Source organism: Oculina patagonica, chromosome 8, assembly GCF_052425735.1.
Source record: "Oculina patagonica isolate OP01 chromosome 8, crgOcupat, whole genome shotgun sequence".
Classification (NCBI taxonomy): Eukaryota; Metazoa; Cnidaria; class Anthozoa; order Scleractinia; family Oculinidae; genus Oculina; species Oculina patagonica.
The window spans coordinates 16,699,969-16,721,862 of NC_135765.1; the positions used below are offsets into that span (position 1 = coordinate 16,699,969).

A 21,894-nucleotide genomic window follows, 5' to 3' on the forward strand; every position below is an offset into this window, starting at 1 on the left:
ATTTCACTGATGTTTATATAATAAGTATATTTTATCATTTAGGATAATATATAGATTTAGGCAAGCCTAAAAGCGGAGCTCCCGGTTCTTTACCTTTTATACTTTTATTTCTATTTCTTTTTTTATTCATATTATTTTATATTTATATATTATTTCACTAAGACCAACAGCACCATACAAAAATTATTATTCAATCAAAAATGGATTATCAATTAGCAGTCTGTGTATAACCCCAAAGAAAGACTATTAATCCCCGGATGTGCAAGCAAACTAATACCTCCACCATCGTACAAGTGGGGGGGGGGAGGGGGGAGCCCCTCCCCAGAGTTTTCATCCTATGGTTTTCATCCTAAGGTGCAGCAAAATATTTGTGTACTGAGTAGAAAACCCATAGTGTACTCTACAGGATGGCATATCTTTTTGTCGTCACATGACGGTCTGACATCTATTGATGCAAAATCAAGCCAGAATGCTCATGGAATGCAAAAATGATCAAATCGTATAATTCTGTAAAAAAAAAATGGAAAAAATAAAGAAAAATGTTAAAACAATTTTTCGCCAGACCTCCTTGTAATTATGGCTTTGTCATGGCAACATCAAATATCATATGAACATATGATTGACACTTGAAAATTCCAGCAAGACATGAATGAACAGCTACTGAAAGTTTTAGCATTGTAGAATAAATCCTCTTGTCAAAATTTTGAAAAAAAATACGTATGGAGGGTGAGGGGGGCATTCATGCCCCCTCCCCCCCTTGTACGTCCGAGGTGTAACTCTCACAGATTAGATACAACAAAAAAAGTGTTGTTCTAGAAAGTATCCATATCCCCACCATGGCTGTTATGGTACAGCTGTACATACATGTAGCATACAACTGGAAAGTTTTACATGCAGCTCCCCCCCCCCCCCAAATGGGGGCCCATATTTGCTGGAACTGTGACAGTATTATTTTTGTCCAATACCAAAAATAACAGCTTTCTGCTAGCACACCAGAGTAAAAGCTAGCTGCAAGCAAAATAGTGACAGACATAGTTTGGTTTTGGTGAAGTCAAAATTTGCCTACGAGCAACAAATATTTCAGTTAATTATGGTATTGCAACAATTAATTAATAATTGTTGAATTGAACTGTGTATCTGACATTATCATAATAACTGTTCTTCCCAGACTGTAGGCACTGGGAATTAAATGTATGGGTTTCCCATACCCGAGATGCTATAAGAAAAATGTACCACCCTCCAGTACATGATTGTACCACAACTGGCTTTTTTCATTAAATTTAAAATTACACCTGTTCATATACAGTGTAAGTACAAGTACATAAGTAAAAGTTGTACATGCAATGAAGAGATAATAAATGAATCTGATTGTTCATTCATCTTTCTATGTGTCTGCAACTCTCAGAGAAAATCCTGGTGCTTGTGTTCACCCTGAAAAAACAAAACAAAACAAAAACAGATAAAATCTTGATGATTATCATTTGCATTAATATTTATAATCTCCAAGTTATTCAAAACACTCTATATAGGGAGATATTTTTCCATTTTTTTGCCTGGGCCAGAAACTGTGTTGGGGGATATGCTCAGAAACAAAAAAAAAATCTTTTCACAATGAGTACACCTGTACTTGTGTTAACCCTAAAAAAGGCAAAAATACAGCTAAAATTTTGTTGATTGTCATTTGCATTAATATTTTATAATTTTAAAGTTCTTCAAAACACTCTGGAACTGTGTTGGGGGATATGCTCAAAAACAAAAGAAAACCTTTCACAGTGACTATGTCAGCATACCTTTATTCAACCCACTGAAAACATTGTGATAGTGCTAAGGTATTTATTATTGTGGGTCCAATAGAGGCCTGCAACCCTAATCTTGACAGGGACCAGCCTTAGATTGCATGTAATGCATGCGCGCCAGCACAAAGCGGAAGTTAAAAATTTTGTTCCTCCACCAAGAACAATCAGAGTGCGAATAATGTGTCAATCACAGCATTTTGTCACAACAGCGGAATAACAATGCGAAAAATGTGCCAATCTCATCAGTTTGTCACATAAGATCGAGGCTTCTGTCACATGGAAGATTGCCAACATTACGTTTGAGAAGAATTAAGAGATTTGCTGTGATTGTATCACAGACAAACCATGGGAAAGCGAATGATTATAACAACGGTTAGTCTCGGGAAATTCCTTACAACAGGACAACATAGCCAATTTTAATGACAGCCGAAAATCACATCTCAATTCACACCACATGCTCAACTACACTTCGCAAAACCTGTCAATCAAAAAACAATTCTGATTGGTTTGCAGAAATTGAAAACGATAAAATCATGCATTCCTTGCATGACATGTTACTCGTAATAACTGTCTTTTGTCCAGTGATTTATGATTTTTAGGTTATCTTTGTGATGTTTATCTCAACAACTTGGTAACTTTTAATAAATCTTGTCGTGTAATCTCGTAAACAGTTATGAGACTTATTCCTTATTCACCAGAAACACAAGTATATCTCAACTCCCACAGTAATGACAACCTATAGCAAACTTCTTAAAAACTTCAACATGAATGCATCTAATATATTTTCCATCTAAAATTACCCCACACTCTCGTACCAGTACTTTCTCATATGTGCATCAACGCCCACACTTTCTAACCTGTGGTTTATACCACTAGTTAAGAATAAGTTGAGCCAAAGAGCTCAAAAAGGCCCCTCTGGTTGTCTAGGGCAAGTAGATTTTCCTGTCAAGTAATTGATTTTCCATGCCTGTTTGTGTAATGGGTTAAGGCCCAGGTAAGGCATGATCATCTACTGCACGTAAATTATACAGTCACAAGTTCACTAAGACACACATGCACTAGGCCAACAAAATTTGAGAGCTGGTTGTTCACCACAGGGCAACCTTCCAATGCATTATCCAATATTTTTAACTATCTGTTGGGTTGTTATAACATAAAAAATGTTCATGTTCTTACACATAACATATTAGAATCTGTGCTATTTTCTCCTATGTAAGCTATAAAAATATATAAACCTATCAACTCATTTCTAGGAAAGGCTATTTAGAAATACAAAACATTCACAAATAAACTCTTTCACTCAAACAATTATGATAAAAATTGGAATAAGGAAAATTTAGCAAAGTTTTCAGTGAAAAATAGCACATGGAGAAAAATATATTTCGCTAAGCCTCTCAGCTATAAGTACTTAAATGTCCCCTGTATCAGTATGTTGTGTCTGACATGACTACATTATTACAAATTTGCAAATGCACTTAAAATAAAATTTTGTTCTTGAAGTGTAACTGGAATTCTGTTCTTTCCGGCCAATAAAGTGTTGTGTTTTTCCTACTTCAGTGAATTAGCTACAGGATTAACAAATTTACGGCGGAAAAGAAATATCAGTAGTAAGGAATATTGAGTAGATGCTTACTGCTTTGAATACAACTCGTGTTGGAATTATTAAGACACAAACGAATTTCATAAAGGCTATAAGTTTTATGTCCTTGTTTTGACATACCAGTAAACGACTGATCGCTAGAACCAGCTTCGTATAAAAATGATGTATTGTATTGATGCTGGTTAATCTAAAAAACAAAGAATTTTCTACTCTGTTAAAAAAAATTAACATCAATAGCTAAGTCTTAATAAGCTTAAACTTTAATATAACTAAAAGCTTACCTTGTTTTATCGTAAAGGGATTTTGTCTTTTACTGTGTTTGCTTCAAACTCAGCAAGTAGCTTGGAAGATTAAAATCCATTTCGATTGGTCACAGGTCGTCACAATCTTTTACTTTGGTTGGAAACGGGTGAAACGAGGAATATATATCCAGAAGTAATGCATCGATCTGTAATATTTATACATGTAAAACTGTCTTTAAAACCGAATCCCTCATGCAGTTCTTTTCAATCGCGGGGACGTCTTGGTAAATTGGCATGCTGTGAGATTGTTTCCTGACTTTCGACTCTGAACCATATTCAAAATATTGCTGTTAACCATACCGTTTCCCGAAAGCTTAAGCTTAAACCAGAATGGTCCAACTATGCACAAGAGAAGAACAAAATACAGCTCGAACGAAATAAATGTTTATCCGAGCCGACATAAATGCGTACGCATTAATGCGTACTTCCATTTTTTCACTTCCCGCTTCATGTAAATATACAGCAAATGACCATAGAAAAGTATTTGCGCCCGCGATTCAATGGCGAAAATTCTAGGTCAGCGGTCAACTTAAAAAAACATTCAATCTCGATGCGTTCTTCATTTGAGCCCGCGATATGGTCATGTGGTACTGGTCAGCGGAATCCTTGTTTTGACAGCTGTCAATTGACCATAACAAAGACTTCCAATCATGTCTAATATCAAAGAAGCAGTTGTTGGGGAATAATTAGACGACATTCTCCTCTCCCCGGTCGGGTTGCCTTGTGACTCCCCTCCCCCTCCCCGAGAGTCTGTACGCGCGCGCGGTCGGGCGTACGCACCAAATTTTTTCGGCCTCCTGGGTTTACAAAAATTCTCTCGTACCCGCATTACCCATGGTGCTCCGCTCCGCGCGCTGGCGCGCGCTGAGGAGCTCCGCTAAAAATGACTATATAGCCTAAAAATCTCTTTTGGGCATAGATAAGTGTCTTAAAAAACGTTTTGAGCAATACATTGGGCGTCATGTTCACAGCTTTTACTGCGCCCACTCCAGTTGACAAAGAGTATAAATGGAGAATAGTGTCTGATAACTTAAGAATTTCACCACGTTGGGTTGCTTTCTTTTGGTGACGTGAAGATCTTTGGGTTTAAGTTTATTGCAGGATCGAAATGACAGTTTTGCCTTTCTGATTTCACGTCATCGGCCTGGGAACCAGACTGTTCTTGAGTCAATTGACGACAACGTCCATTTAGATTGGTACAGTTGAATCCCGATAACTCAAACCTTCAAGGGAAATCGAAACAGGTTCGAGATATCGGGAGTTCGAGTGATCGAGGGTAAAATTGGTAAGAAAATGACCTGAAGTTGAATCGAAATAGGTTCGAGTTAGCGGGAGTTCGAGTTACAGAGGGTTCGAGTTATCGGGATTCAACTGTAATTCCTTCCTTCAGTGGCACTAAACTTAATTTTTCTTAATTATTGACAAAATGTGAGTCACTTAATTTTCGCGTCATGTTATGATCGCGACACTTATTGTTCGCGTCACTTTAATTTCGCGATTTTTTTGGAATCGCTAAATTCGCGAAATTAAGTGTCGCGAAAATTTCATGTAATAAGGTAGTTCATTCAGATGAGCTTGCTTATAGACGGAATTTGAAGCCCAATTTATTGGTCAAATGTTGTCAGAGTAAAAAAATTCCATAATACGCTTATCTGTGAATTAAGACTCATCCTCGTATACCTCTGACGTACTTTTGATATAATCACCGGCATTATCATATGATCCGTACTACTCGCGCGCAATTTCCTTGAAAAACCAAAAGGAAAAAAGTCCCGTATGAGGGCTGTACGCCTCCTGTCCACTTATTGACTGAGTGGGAGGGTCGGACGGGAAAATATTTGGCTCGAGGTCAGGACGTACGGACCTCGCTGCACTCGGTCCGTACGTCCTGACCTCGGCACTCGTGCGTCCGTTTCTCCTTAAATTCGTTAGTTCCTCGACGAGGAACGAAACCAAGGACTACGCAGCAACAGCAGACGTTCATGAATCCTACGATCCGTGGAAAACAAAACAACTTGAAGCCGAAGGGAAACGAAGCAAAGCAAACTCCTGAACTGCCAGTACAATCCCTTTCCAAGTCTTTATGTAATTTCATAGATTAAGATCTAATTTTGTTTTTAACATCCAAAATCCTTCTTGGTGGAAAATTAATTAACCCTCTCATTCAAACCAATTATTAATTTCGGCTCAGAAGAAACGTCGCTAAGTTGTTCAATCAGGATATATTCAGTCTTCGCTGAGACGAGCACGACTAGCCGAAACGTCGTGCAAATTCTTTGTTGTAGTCCTTCATAAACGTTTCCTTTAAAATTTCTACTAACTTCAGTCATGTACGAGGAGTTTAGTCGGATTCAAATCTTCTTGGAATGTAGCTAAAACTCGGAGATTTGGTTGTCAATTTTAACAGAAATTAAAAAACTTTATACGCACATCGCAGTTCAAATGCACTTTACTGGCTTCCCAAAAAAATTACGAGCTACCCTTGGCTTTTCGAAATGCGCGCGAAACGGGCCGCCGCGTCTGCATCCAATCCACGAAAGAAAAAACAATTCAGTGGTCATATGATAAATGTATTGACTGAGTTAGGTCGGGCCGGACGGGAAAATATTTGGCTCCGAACGTCCTGACCTCCAGCCCTCCCACTCAGTCAATAAGTTCATAGTATCGACTGGCAGTGTTAGTGATATCCCAGTGAAGCTCAAGGTGTATCGGCGGCGTACCGCAACACCTTCGCACGAATGCTCCGTGTTATTAGTCAAATGATACGATATCCACGTATGGTCAGGAAGTCCTTGTTATCTGCCATCCGTTGAATAGTGAAAGAAGCATCCTGCTAAATCTTGCGGAATTATTTTTGATTTTAGTCAACTCGAGTCACCCATTTTAGAATGTAATGAGTTCCGGGTAAAGTTACCATAACTATGTTCTCATTTAGTTCGAGCCAGCTTCGCAGGACTGGAATAGCTTTTGATGTTCGTTACTCGCATTCTGATATATAGGAACAGTATCCCAGTTAGTCTTGTAGGTAATTCGATGACATGAGAATCAGACTTCATAGAAAACTGATCAAATCCATGTTTAGGTACATACCGCACTTGCTTATGACGACACCAATGATTTAACTGTTCCCTGGTTTGTGTTTACTTGAAGTGCATCTGCAACTAAACTGACAACAGCGTCATCTAGATGATTACCATGCACGTTCAACACTGTCAAAGTTGTGTTGTGTTTTAGTGCCTCGACAAGTGAACTGGCGCCCGTATCACCAATGCGATTCCCATACAAATCCAACTGCGTCAGAGTTGCATTCAATTCAAGTGCCTCACCAAGAGCAGCAGCGCCAGCGACGCCAATCTTATTGCCATACAAGTCCAGCTGTGTTAGAGTTGTATTCACTAGGAGGGCCTCAGAAAGCGACTCAGCTCCAGCATCGTGAATGCTATTGAACAACAATCTCAACTGTGTCAGAGCTGTGTTAAATTTCAGTGCCTCGGCAAGTGAACTGGTACCAGCATCGCAAATATTGTTGCTCCACAAAACCAACTCTTTCAGACTCTCATTAACTTTCAATGCTTCGGCAAGTGAACGGGCACCATCGACACCAATGTTATTGTCGATCAAATGCAACTGTGTCAGAGTTTTGTTGACTTTCAATGCTTGAGCAAGTGAAGAGGCACCAGCACAACCAATGTTGTTATTCCACAAAACCATCTCTGTCAAAGTTGCATTCACTTCAAGCGCCTCAGCGAGAGGACTGACGCCAGCATCTGAAAAGTAATTGTTCCCAAGATGCAACTGTTTCAGAACTTTGTTCACTTTAAGTGCCTCGGCAAGTGAACTGGCACCAACCACACCGATCTTACAGGTTTTCACAGACACACTTTCAAGATTAAGATGAGTGCCGAAAATACGTGACATGTTTACGTCAAGATTGCTCTGTTCGTTTCTACATTCTTTAATGCACTCTAAAGCAAAAGCCAAATCATTCTCATCGTAGAGATTTCCTGATGGATTGATTCTTTGAGTGGTTATACTCTTGATAAGGGTCCCGGCTGTATCTTCGCACTGTGTTGCTGCTATACCGCATGCAAACAAAAGCACCTGTTTAAGCTCATTGAAATATCTGAAATCAGCTACTACACTTTCGGCATTCATTTCTGCATTCAGAAGCTGCCAGCAGAGATAAAACCCTGCGAAGAATTCTTGAAAGCTCTTGTGTAGAAAGCCATATCTCAGACAAGGTCTTCGTAAGCTGCCTCCAAGCTGAACCGACAGAAACCCAAATCTTGGTAGTTCAGTTGTTTGGCTTCCAAATTCAGCCTCCTCGAAGTAGTAGCTGTCTTTTCGTAAACCATCCAGAGCTATCAGGCCAAGGCGTTGTAACTCTGAATTGAATAGCAAAATGAGATCCTCGGTATTTTTTGTCAAACCTTTCTTTTTTACAAACCTTCTCAGGACACACTGCACTATTTCCAGGTACAACTGAGATCTACTTTCTGGAAAATTCCCTCTGAAGTCTTCACAGAGAAGGCAGAGTAGTGCCGTATTCAAAGGATTAGCCGTCATTTCTTTTAGGCTTTCATCATTCTGTAGCTTTTTTAGGAGCCTTTCAGCCAAATCCTCCATGGTTGTAAAGTACTTGACGATAAACTCCCGTGCATCTTGTTCGGTAAATCCTTCAATCTCTAACAGTGTGTCACAGTATTTTCTTACCTTCATACCAGTCTCATGCCGCGAGGTAACAACTAAGTGGCATTTTGGAAGCACTCTGCACTGAATGATGTCTGAGAAAATCGGTAGGCGACTGTCCGGTACCTCATCCAATCCATCGAGTATCAGCAAAACTTTGGACTGGTTGTGGCGAAGGAACCTCATGAATTTCTCTCTTATTTCCCCTTCAATATCCAGAGGCAAAAGTTGGTCGCGAATGGCCTCCCAAAGATCAGTCTTTATATCACGGCATCTAAGCAACAATACCACTTCAACGTTGGGAAAACTGTCATCTACCTCTTGTTTTCCTGTAGCCCAGTCGTAAACTAACTTTTTACAATAGGTTGTCTTTCCCATGCCAGGCCTTCCTTCAATTAACACTGATCGTGGGTGCAAACAATCTCCATGTGGTTTGAAAATGGCAAACATGTCAACAATTGCATCAGTTTGTGTTGCTCTGGTTCTCCTCCTGCTGACCATTTTAAGTCTGGTAAAAATATCATCAAGATGAAAGTGAAACTCCTCGCACCAAGGAAAAGGCGCAAGCCACCCTTCACGAGTTTTGTAGAGTTGTCGAATTCCGTCAATAACCTCTGTTGGATCAAAAGTACCTAAAAATAAAACACAACATTATATCCATAGGTAACTAAAATGTTTGGAACATGAAAGAGTTATACTAAAAATGGAACTTAAAAATGCGTTGCACATCGAAGATTACTTCTCAGAGCATTCAGGTTTTAAAGTAACACTAAACGTATGGGCATATTGCTTTCTAAACGTCATAATGCAAAATGACCGTAAGCTAATTATACAAATGCCAGCCTCAAGAAACAGCAGAGAGGCTCAATAAAAAATAGGTCCGCACTGCGTACAAGTGTCTAGTGCTGAGCTTGATTGAGCTTTGTGCATTACTGTATTGCTCGGTCACGGTAGTGCATTTATTAGGTTTTTGTCGGCATAGACTATAGTTGTAGAGGATTCTAGCTTCAACAGTGTAGTGAAGAAATATGGGTTAACAGAAAGCACGCGCGTGTACATTTAAATTAATTTAAAATGCATCTTTGCCGCAAGCGCGCGCTTGCACTGTCACAAGAAAGCAAAGTCAACGTTCATCCCATTTGAATGCAGGGTCTTGCGCGTGCTGTCTGTTAACGGCATTTTAACGTTAATGAAGAGACAAAAGTCTTCAAACGTCCGAGAATTTATTATTTTTAGCGCAATACATTGTGTTGACGTTTCTTGACGTAATTAATGTCTTAATTATCTCAAATTAGACTTGTTCCGTTTGTTCTACGTTTTCATCAGTTGTTCACGAAGGAATAACGAAGGGGTAACGAAGGCAAAACGAGTGATTATCGATTACTATTATGCAGAGAAGCATTTCTGTAAAATACTTCGTGTACGCTGTCACGTATTAGAAATCTCAGTGGAATTTGGTTAGTATGACGTCATAATTTGCCGTATATGAAGTACTTACTGAAAAATTTTAGCGTTATAGCTTAGTGTCTGCGCTTCGCACTAGACACAAAACCCTCTCTTACTTACAGTTAAAGCATTTCTTGTGACTGTGATCAGTCACCTTTTTTGTTACCATTTTATCTAATTATCAGAATGTACACCTACACGGCACGACCTAACTCAGTCAATAAGCATTTTAACATATAGCCCCTGGTTTGGTTTTGGTTTGGTTTTTGTTGTTGTTATTCTCGTTGGATGCAGATAGTATACTAAGCCACGAGGTCCATATATCCATTATTATTTTAAAAGGTTAGAACAGTTACAACAAACATTTCGGATTTTAGCCAAACTATAAAAACATAGGCATGCAGGTGATTTTGAAAGCCGCTTGTGCCAATTAAGTGCTTGAATAAACTGCTTGAATATAATGACAGCGTTTCTACGAAGCCGAAATTTCCCGAACTTAATTTGATCAATAGGCTTTATTTTCACAAGGAAAAGAAGGAATAGATTTTAATTATTGATAGTACCAGTGTTACCTGGCATGACCTGAAATGAGACTTACTGCTTAGACTTTGAGTTCCTTAGGTCCTAGAAGATGTTCAACGTTGCTTTATTGCTGTCTAGATAGCGCTAAAAGTGCTTTGTAACAGCTAGTTGGAATGATTTCATGTAGAAACAAGTCTATGATACGTCAGTTTTCATGACAGCGTTCACTGTTGTCTTCCAATAAATTGATGACTTCTTTATATGCCGATCCGAGTTGGTACACAGAAAAGTTCAAACTGCTGGTAGGTTCTTCGCCGATAGTGATATTTCCATCCGGAATAATCACTAATATAATTAAAACAACTCGAGTTATAGGAGCACGACTTTTATCGAATAGCAGCGTACCTTTTCTCTGGCCAATTTTCTGAAAGGCATGTTTATGTAACAAAAGGAAAATGAAGGCTCCTTTGAAAGATAATGGGGTCATGGAATTTCCTAGAACTGACCTTCATCCTTGCTTTCTTCTCTCGTTGTACTCAAAGTATCCAACGTTCTCCTCATGTGTTGTATTTCACTTTTCAACTGCTCAAGTTTGTCTTTGATGTTGTCTGAGAATCAATAATTACTCTACCGTAAGTTAAAAGTAAAGTATACTTTGTTTAAGCAGGGTAGCCCATTCACCTCGTAGGCTGGTATCCAGAGGGGCCCTACACATTAAATCGAAACAAGTGGGGTTTAGTCTGAAGATAATTTTGGCTGAAGGGCCCCTATGTTGTGTCCCTCGACTATCGCTGTGTCTCTCTCCGCGCAGGAGAAAAAATAGGGGTACGCTCTAAGTGTCAGGGCAACCTGGAGTTAACATGGCATTAGACAAGCATGCTATATTACTAGAAGAGTACCAATACTCCTTGCTGCTTCAAACTATGGAAACCGGGAAAGGCTGCGGCACTGTGGGTAAGAAGTTCGAGTACGATTTGACCTTGCCTTTGTCATCTATAATACGCACTCTGTCTTAAAATTTAGAGGGACTCAAAGTTAAATTAGTGGCCGGAGTGCTAAATCGATCATCACGGTTGGAAATGTTAATAAGGTGATGTTGAATGAGTGCAAGTCCGCTAAATTTCTCATGGGAATTTTATAAATGAAACCATTGCCCTTTGATTTCGACCTCCGTGGGTTTCAAACCAGCTTTGAAATTTTTCCTTCCTTGCTCCACCCGTTAGGGGACCAGACGGAAAAGAGTCAGGGCAGAATAGATGTGTTATGTTCAAAGACATCCGAGCCAGTCATCCGAGTCAAACAATTTTTATGTGCCTCAATCGCGAGCTATTCATTTCCGTCTCATTGAAAATTCCCAATATGATGTGTATTGGGAATTATCAATGCTCTGCAATTTACCCTAATACACTAACATAGAACTGCTCTTCATACCTCTCTCTTTCTTTCCTTCACATATAGCCTCGTAAGGAAACAGACGTATATTCAAAGGGAAACAGAAGCGAAAAAAGTGGGCGCATGGAACCTCTCCCTTATCCAGTCGGGGGAATGGCCAGTTGATGGAAGATTCCGGTCTCTAAGACCGCAGTTTTCGTATCGAAGTTGCTAAGCAACAAATGTTGCAAAGACGACGTGCTCTCGAGTGTTCGTGGTATTCTTTGATTGGGTATTAGTAGAAACTCAGCTGTGTTCTATTGGAAATCCGCGAATCTGATTGGTTCTCCCACTGTTTTCTATTCGCCGATAGAAAACAGTCGCGCGCGCGAGTAGCTCTTTAAGCGGTAAATTTTCTTGATTTTTAATTTGTCTCCAAAGTGCACAATATTGTAGGTTTTGGTCTGCAATCCTTTAGAGTTTCTACTAAAACAATTAGACTACTCGCCCTCGTTTTCTATGAGCGATAGTCAACTCGGCTGCGCCTCGTTGACAATTTGCTACATAGAAAACTCGGGCTCGTAGTCTAATTGTTAAATAGAAATCGGAAACAACGAGTGCTTCAACGAAGATTTGCTAAAAAAAACAGCACTTGTTTCCCGACTGAATCGCAGTTGGTGTGCATTATTTTGAAAGAGAGTATCTCCCCCTACCCTAAAAAGGATTACACTGTGACAAAAGCCTCCGAGAAGGAAAGAGTCCTCTCCCGATACCTTTGGTGCCGTGTCAACAAATTATTTCCAAAAAGGTACCAAAACACTGTCCATGATTACATACCTTCCATCTCTTCAAGTCTGTCCTTGATGTTGTCATCATCTTTCTTCCATTCTTCTAAAAGCTCTCGATAATGCTCCTCAATATCAGGGTCCATGCAATCATTCTTCAGTTTGTCGATATCAGCTGCATAACCTGGACTTAACCTTAGAGGCGTATCTCGGATTTCCTGCCAATAATTGTTGAAACTTCCATCATTGACAGAGGCTTGAGTGGCATGGCCATACACAGTGTTTCTGTAAAATTTAACTCGGGCGATGTCATCTGCAGTGCTCGTGGCTGTAGCTGGGGGAAGATCATCCCAGCCAGTGAGGGGAGGGCTCAAGCCACATATATTCCTCAGCAGCACTATCAATAGTGTGACATCAAAGTTTGCTGATGACACAGTTGAAGGGTCAGCAGGGTACAGCTTTCCCCACTGGGTAGGATTCAATATTTTCCGCTTCCCTTTATAAAGGGATTGCAATGCAGCCTTTACCAGGTGGCTCGTTAAAACTGCATGTAGTCTTGTTGGAGGATGTATTTTATCAAATGTATCTCTCAGAGCTTGGGAACCCACATCCACCAAGAGACGGCACAGCCGGGCGTAGTTGGCTGTCTCCTTGGTAGACGCAAATGGTGATAGAGCAGTAGCCATCAACAGTACAGTACTAGTGACCTGATAAACATAAAATAAATAGTTTGGTTCATTAGAAATTACCAAAAACGGACACCAAAAATGAAAATGAGCTTTATGTACTACGATGTAGTTCAGAAGTAGTCGGAGCACTTGTCAAAACAGTCTTTAAAAGGACAAAATAATCATTGCGTACTACAGAATTAATAACACTAATTTTTAAAATGAATTTTTTAAAAGATTATCAGTGTGTTTTGTCTGTCTAGCGCAAACTACTTCTGAGAGTTTTAAAACACTGCACTTATCAGTGTGTACATATACCTAATAAAACACATTTTACATTTTGTAAACAACCGAGAGACCACAGTTTTAGCTAAAACTTATGGTCCTCCATAATAACACCCCTTTCTTAAGTATTAAGCTTGTTTCCTTTACGCAAATCACCGCTCCCGGAGACGCAAATGTTTACAAAATCAATATAAAACTTGTTATGTTTAAGTAATATAAAGAAGCTGTTTACTTTTGTATTGCAAAACTCCCCAAAGAAAACAAAAATTATAAACTGTGAAAAGTCAGACTGAAGGTTTCGCAGTGCTGCTCAAGTAAAAAGTCCTTAAAAATCGTCAATGTATTTTATTCACGCTTTTGTTGCATACCTTGTGCACCCCCCCCCCCCCCAACCCAACCTCCCTTCCCCTTCAAACAAGCAATGCTAAGGAACATGTGTGAGAAGGACCGGAAAGGCATGGATTCAGCATAGCTTTGGAGAAGGAAGGCAAGGAATGTCTCTCACTTGTATCAAACAAGTGTCCCAGTAGACTTAAATTACGGTATACCAGAAATTGTTTGCTATATTCGGATACTCCCTCAATATTTAGAAAAATTCTAGATATTTAGAAAGAATGTGGTATTTTTAAGGATATTCAAAGTTTTTGTTTATGCTTAAGGAATTTTTTTTTCACTATCATGACGATAATCTAAGCGATATATGAAAAACATATGTTGAAAAATTTGTTTTTCTTGTAAAACACGTTTTCATCATACGAAAAATAATAAAATATGAAAAGTATGAAAAAATAATTTATTTATTTATTATTGCTCCATTATGGATAAAAATCTTCAACGGCGTAACCACTATGTCGATAGTTCACTCCTGGGGCAAAATCAGTATAACCTCGTTTCTGAGGCAAAAAATAATGCCCATGCCAGATGTGGTTAAAATTCGATGTATTAAAGTTTCTTGTGCTGTGTTGTAGACATCTGGTTAGTAACAGAGGCGGTGGAAAAAGTATACTTCACATTCGGCTCGTAAAATAAGCGATTTGGTTATTAACACTCGATGTGTGATATTTAGCGGCCTACAGTCAATACGACCTTGTCAGTTAAATGATGCCATACACCACTTTCATAATGGCGGCCAATTTTTTTATTCTTTTATATGTATGTTAATTAGCCCTACTGGCCTCGTTTTAGAGTAAAAATTCTTTTGAATTTTTCACATGCTGACGAGGCCAGTAGGGCTAATTAACATACATATAAAAGAATTAAAAAATTGGCCGCCATTATGAAAGTGGTGTATGGATGAAATTAGAAAGCATTTAAGGCCGCGCAGGACCCTTGCTCATTAATAAATTCATAAGCCAAATTTCCTGACGGGGTGCTACCTTGAAAAGCTTTAATTCGCTAAATTTTAAACATCGATTCCTCTTAAATTTATCAAGGATATTAGGGGATGATGGAATTACATCATGATTGTCCTTTTACTGAGAGATGACCGTTTACTGTAATGTAACAAGCTCTTAAAAGTTTAACTACAGATAATGCGATTTTGTGTCCAAGTTTTCAGTTAGAACAGCACACCGAATTAAATGATTATATAACCTAGTGATAAAGCATAACCTCTTTTGTGTTCTGACAAGAACGAAATTTTCGATTTCAAAAACTGCTTAGAATTTATGGCTTAAAGAGAGTATAAATGTGAAATCTAAACTTTGAAACGCGCTACCTTCGGTTTGAGAAGGAAATTTGTCAGAACACAAAAGAATACACCAAGTTTATGTTCCTCGAAAATCAACTCCTGAAAGTCTATGTCGGCGGAGAAAACTTGGACACAAAATTGCAGGTTTTGTGGCTTCCGAAGACCTTCCGAGTCAATGTTTACAACAACATGCGCTTTATTTAAAGCTGTGAATATAATTATGATAATTCGCTTTGTTCCAGCGCACGGGACACAATGCTAAGAACAATAGCGCGTAATTACTTGTACAAAGAACTGTAAGAAAAAATTCTCATGAATATTTCGTTTGTTTTCGGCTTCAGTCGTCGCTGTTCGTGCATACTCTTTAAATAAATACATACATAATGACTGCAAGGGTCCTGCGCGACCTTAACTATGTATTAAAAACTACCGACAATAAGGTTTTTTGCTTTCGTGGTTTATGTTTCGGTTCCTCACATAAATTGGTTATAATAATAATAATAATAATAATAATAATAATAATAATAATAATAATAATAATAATAATAATAATAATAATTATAAAAACAATATATAATTATAATAAAAACCTTCCCAAACTCCTTTGCAACTGAAAAATCGTCAATGCCAAATAACTTGGTCAGTTTGAAGTCAGCAGGAGTAGTACGTCGTATAGGAATAACTCTTACCATAAACTACTTCTTGTATAAGTCGTAGGACGATGACGTCATTAGTCACGTGACATTGCCCTGAAGTTCGTTTTTGCTCACTGTGACAAAGATATGTTGTTACTGAAAAAGCAGTCATTGCAGTTTGAAGCACATTGCTGTGAGGCATTTCAGACTGCCCGGGTACCGAAAAAAATATAAAAAATTAAGGGGGCTATGTACAATTTTCAAAAAGTGGGAGTCTGGGTACAAGTGCGTATCTGGCGTTGCATTAAATGTGAGGAAGCAAAAAATTACATGTTGGTAGATATTTATATGTTAAGTACATTTTTATCACTTTTATTGCTATGACGTCATTGGTCACGTGACCAGAACGCACCGCAGTTTTAAATTCGCTTGAAAACTTTACCTGTATCTCTCTCTTAAGATTTTTTTACGCCAAGTTGTAGCTTTTTAAATAGTGTTTTTAAAAATGGCCATTATTACTTTTTCCTAGAAAAGGACGGCAGTAACAAATACAACTTAAAAGTTTGTTGGCTTCCTTCTCAATGACACTTCGCGGTAGGAATAAAAGAAAATTTTGCCAAATGGAGGAGTGTATGCTCTTTATAATAGCGCTGTCATTTTTTTCTCATTTCAATTGCTTTTCGCGAGGTTGAATGTAATTTCTTCCAGACGAAAGGAGTGGGCCTGGGGAGAAGTTAAATAGCTGCCCCTCCCCCTCCCCCTGCTGGTGGTCACCCCAGCGGATTCCCCGTGGTCCGTATTGTGGGCTCATGAAGAGCATTTTCAAAATGGCGACTATGCGACAAAATTTTGAGTTATAGAGGACAGTTTTGTCGATGTTTTTCCTTCTTGACGCGATCAAAACGAGTCCCCAAACGTGGGGAAAACCTCCTTCATTTGTATTCCGGATAAAGAAGAATATGGAATGAGTAGAAACGTGCGAAAACGTGGGCAACAGGTGAGCGTTTCTCATTGAACAATGATTTTTTTAAACTGGTTAAAGCTTATGTCTTCGACGTTTATCATGATTATCAACTTAGCTTACTGGAATTAATAAATAATAATAATAATAAATATATTTTTATAGCGCCTATCCAGGCCTGCTCTAGGCGCTTTACAAATGTTTAAAAAAAATATATATATATAATAAAATCAATAAAAATTTTGTTAAAATTAGCTGAATAAGTCTTAAGTCTTAAATTAGCTTAAATTAAATAAGCTTAAATTAGCTGAATAAGTCTCAAAGCCTGGCTAGGCGTAAAAAGATAGATGGTGAGAACAAGGCGTTAGTATTAAATGGCAGTCATTTCGTCGAGGCATACAACTGTTATTTATGTTCGTTATCTGAATTTTAAGCTACTGTTTTCCAAATTAATAAGACTCGCATCCTTTCATTATTTATACATGAGGAAATGTTCCTCAAAATATTGACCAAGTGGCCATTTTAGACCGCAAAGAAAAATTACGTCAGGAAGATTTTATGTGATACCTTTGAAATTGGAAGAAACATTTCAGCTCAGTGTGATCTCTTTTTTTAAGTTAGACTAGAGACTACTTGCAGTCAACCTGGTAGCTAATCTAGATTTTAATTAAACAGTGCTACTCACGTTTTGGAATGCCTTTTTGGGTATGTTTAATAAATGAGTTCATTTCTTAACTTAAAATTTGTTCTTCCCATGATGTTTTATTGTATTGGTAAACATAGATTTACGTTTCCTTTGCACTTTGTGGTTTACAGGTCAGGGACTAATAGAATGCCTAATGTTTTGACAGGACATTCTGGATTACTGTTCAGTGAGTTAAACTATGGAGTTCAGGTAATTGTTGATCTCTTAGTTTTACACATAGTTATGTGACAGTCAATTCTGGCAATTCCCTTCCTTTTCTCTACACACAGTCATTGCCTGAGGCATTTAAGATCTGCTTTTTGACCAGACATTTGTCTACTTTACAAAAAATCTGTTTGTTTTTAAGGCTTGTATTTTCAGTTGTTGGATGACCTACAGAAGCATTTTAAAGTAGCAATGTAAAACATCGCAAGGCCTTAAACTTAAGCAAGCCAGAAAACCTTAATCCCAATATAAAGCTAACTGCAAGCAACATGATGTACCCTTTGGCAACCAAAGTGCTTTTAAGGCTAGCCAGAGTACTATATAGGCTAACCGGAATCTTATGTAGGCTAACTGGAATGGCTTTCTGGCTCGTATGTTTCATGACACATAAGTGCCATACAAGCCAAAATACCTAACCTCAATAAATAGCATAACCTGAAGCCACCTCAGCTAACTATACTCAGGCTAACTGGAGTACTGCTTAGGCTAACTAGGGAGCTTTTTAGGCCAACCAATGTGCTATTTGTATATAGTGGAATGGCTCTCATGACTTGTTGGCTCGCACTTTGTCAAGACCCAAGTTTTTTTAACTCATATTAAAATTAGCCAAGCAGTAGCTGTAAATTCGATTTAAATAAACTTCAGCTTAGTTTTTGTTGGCAACTTGCTCTACAAGAATACCAAACATAGATTTCAGTGATGTAATGCTTTGAAATTAACAGATTACAAAATTCAGTTTTAGGGTCCAAAACATTTTTAAAGATTATTAAAATAATATGACATTTTTCTGCAATAATTAATGAAAGGAAGGGTGCAAAGAAAATTGATTTCTTCCTTGCCTGACCTAGGTAGACTGGGCAAGGTGAAACCATTATAAGCTTACCCGAAGCCACATGTTTCTTTCGAAACAACTACAACAAAAAATAAAAATCCATAAATGTCATTTGGCTATCTACAGTAGCAAGTGGAAAAAAATATTGGATCCACTGGCCCAACATAAAAGCAGCCAGTTTTCACACACTGAAAAGGGCCATTTAATTTTAATATACAGTCTGCATGCTGGAAAATAGCAATTTCAGCAAAATAATAGTTTTTTGTTTGTTTTGTTTCTATTTACAGGTTACTTGGAAGTCTTTGCAAGGGCATTCCTGTTAGTCAAAATGAACTCAAAAATACACACTGTGTCAATGTAATAAAATTATCACATGATTGATTCCCACATGTTGCCAGTTTAAACCTGAATATACTTAAGTGACACTAATGGCTTTTTATATAATATGAACATCCCAGAACCCAATAAGATGGGAGGCGCGGTGGCCTAATGGTTAGTGCACCGGACTCCGGATCGAGTGGTCCGAGTTTGAGCCCCGGCCGGGGTCACTTGTGTTATGTTCTTGGGCAAGACACTTAACTCTCATAGTGCCTCTCTCCACCCAGGTATATCAATGGGTACCGGTGACATAATGCTGGGGGGGGGGACCCTGCAGTGGACTAGCATCCCATTCAGGGGGGAGTAGAAATATTCCTAGCCGCTTAATGCTGCAGAAACCGTGATAAGCTCCGGCAGTGAGGGCTGCTTGGCTCGTGGCTTCTCCTAGAACCCAATAAGGCTTCATGTAAATACTGACACTTAATTACATGTAAATTTTAAAACCATTCTGAGGTTCATGACAAAACATTTTTGTTTCAATAAAAACATGTAAAAATAATGAAATAACAGAGAATTTAATACATAATTTTTATCGCAGACCACAAATTTTACTCCAGGTTAAGTTAATGTGTCAAGTTTTTTTGCAGCTCTGGCTTGGTTCCACAGGGTGTGGTTCCAAAAAATATCCATACCTCCCCCAAGGATGGTTCTTTAGTTTGGACCCTCCCACCCCCTGGGATTTCTAGTTTCGCTTCATACTTTCTTTAAAAAGTTTGTACTATTGAGACCCTCATCCCCCCTCAGCTGCAGCTGCAGATTGATCTGATTGATACACACCAATCTATTTTCACATTTACCTGTTTTCTATAGAATATATAATTATATATTGTTTTTACCGGTTTCACTTGTAATAATAATAATAATAATAATAATAATAATAATAATAATAATAATAATAATAATAATAATAATAGTAATAATAATAATAATAATAATAATGTTCTTTATCCAGGGAGCTCACATCACCAAAGGTGTTATTCAGTGAGGCCCTGCAAATAATAGTTCAAATTCAAAATTAAAAGATTAAAAAATAGTTTAAGAATTAAAAAAGTTACAAGATAAAAAATGAAAAGTATTAATGTTCACAATAAAAGGCATAGGATAAAAAGTTTAGCTAAAAACTACATTCTTCAGGGCTTGCTTAAAAAGTAAAATTGACTTAATGTCTTGTATCGATTTGTCAAGCTTATTCCAATCCCAGGGGGGGTACTCCGGGATCAAAGTGACGGGGATGATCGAATGGAGGCAAACTCAGGACCCCAAAAAATCCCTAAGTCTCCCGACATTACCCAAAAAAATCCCTGGACCAAAAAAAACGCCCAAAAAAATCCCTAGTCAAATTACCCCTTAATTGCCAAGGCCGCGCCAAGGCACTTTAGTTTGATTTTAATACCCAAAAAAATCCCCTATAATTTTAAATCAAGTCACCCAAAAATATCCTTCGCACATCCCCGTCACTTGGATCCCAGAGTACCCCCCTGGGATTCCAATCTGCAAGTCCTTGGTATAAAAGGCGTTGCTTGGTTCATGTTCAGTAGTAAGCCACTTTTCTTACCTTTTTTGAAAGTACCAGTATTTTTTCCCTTCGAATCAAGATTACTCTTGCCGACGGCTGCTGTCCCGGGTGCTATAGATCAGCAGTCAACAGGAAGGTTCAGCTGTAAGCCTGAAGACACTGTGAATTAAGAGACAATCCTGAAATGTAAATCTACCTCATTGTATATTGGGACCTATTAGTGGATCGACATAAAAATGGTCATTGTAAAGTCGCGCGAAGTAGATAATTGTCGTATTTTCTATTCTTAGCTCGCTCTATAAACTTACCAACTTGTGTACTGTATGATCTTTGACCAAGGGTAAATAAAATTTTACTTTATAATACATTACGTCGTGTGCCCAGCGTTGTAAGGAATTCGCCCCTCCAGTGTTGTCGTAGAATGTATTTGATCCGCCTAGAAGATCACGAGATCCGCATGCGCGCTCAGCTGTTCACGCAACGTCGATGGTGCGTGATTAGTAGTATTTCGTTCATGATGCCCTCGGTCAGGGTGTGTGATTTCAATAAATTAATTATGCGAGGGAAAGAGGCACAGAAAAAGCGTCCCTATCGGTTATTCGCTCCTCTGCTCAAATTTGTCACGCCGGCATTTGGGGCTCGCATTTTTCCTCAGCGGGCGGAGCGTTTTGATCTGAAACATGGCGGGACCTCGTCGCACACAAAGCCAAGCGCCACCTCCCCGGGAGGGAGGGGTGGGGGTGCATACCCCTACATTATTTTCCAAACTGTCTTGCATTTAGTTGACCTCTTTGAAACTGGAAGCGTCCGGTGTGTCTGTCCGGTGTGTCCGATTTGTGACAATGCATAACTAGGCAGTTCAGACGATCCTGCTTCATAGCGCTTTTGGGTAGTTTTTTAGTCGTCGGAGGGCAGAGAACTTACGCTCTGAAGTCGTCGATGCCACAGGCAATGTTGTCAAATACAATCCTAACAGCTTGCAAACCTCTCCTAGAAGCGTTTTTGGGAGAGGAGTTTCGTTGAAACTCCTCGATTTGTCAAAAGATCACAAAAAAATCAAATCAAAAGATCAAAAGACTGAATATTTTGACCAATTTTATGCTACTTTCGGCATGAAAAGTGAAGGGGGGGGGGGAGGGCCGGAGGGGGCTGCACTCCACAAAATTTTTGTTTGAGGGGGCTACAGCACCCCTGCCTGTAGTATTAGAGTACGGACCAATTCACATGGAAAGAGGATAATTCTAGCACTATAAATATCATCCTCTTCCCATGTAAATAGGATGGAACCTAGTGCTAGGACCATCCTAGCCCGTTTCAACTTTCAGTTTACATACGAAAGGTTGCATTTGTCTCTAGCGCTAGGACCACCCTCGCGTAAGGATCATCCTACCGCTCAGGCAGGATGGTCCTAGCGTGAGGATCCATCTTATTTACATGAACAAAGGATGATCCTAGTGCTGTAAAGGTCCTGAGTATACGCAGACAATAGGGTTGTAACTGTTTGTTTA

General features: G+C 38.7%; 1 protein-coding gene and 1 long non-coding RNA gene across 5 annotated transcripts; one reads left to right on the plus strand and one right to left on the minus strand.

Annotated features, from left to right (window-relative positions):
• Positions 1 to 4,582: 4,582 nt before the first annotated feature.
• On the minus strand, positions 4,583 to 20,832 carry LOC144663922 (uncharacterized). 4 transcript variants are annotated; one of them, XM_078525014.1, is made up of 5 exons: positions 20,753 to 20,832; positions 20,426 to 20,545; positions 12,564 to 13,218; positions 10,862 to 10,963; positions 4,583 to 9,019 (listed from the first exon to the last, which is right to left on the minus strand). In XM_078525014.1, exons 3-5 carry the CDS (start codon positions 13,195 to 13,197, stop codon positions 6,798 to 6,800), a joined length of 2,958 nt encoding a protein of 985 aa, XP_078381140.1. In that variant the 5' UTR covers positions 13,198 to 13,218; positions 20,426 to 20,545; positions 20,753 to 20,832; the 3' UTR covers positions 4,583 to 6,797. The 4 variants fall into 4 exon arrangements, with proteins under 4 accessions (XP_078381140.1, XP_078381139.1, XP_078381142.1 ...); XM_078525013.1 differs by having other exon boundaries at positions 20,695 to 20,800; XM_078525016.1 differs by lacking the exon at positions 10,862 to 10,963 and having other exon boundaries at positions 20,695 to 20,800.
• On the plus strand, positions 16,480 to 19,382 carry LOC144663959 (uncharacterized). Its single transcript, XR_013572705.1, has 3 exons — positions 16,480 to 16,786; positions 17,567 to 17,645; positions 18,780 to 19,382. It is a non-coding gene; the product is annotated as an uncharacterized LOC144663959 (long non-coding RNA).
• Positions 20,833 to 21,894: the final 1,062 nt, after the last annotated feature.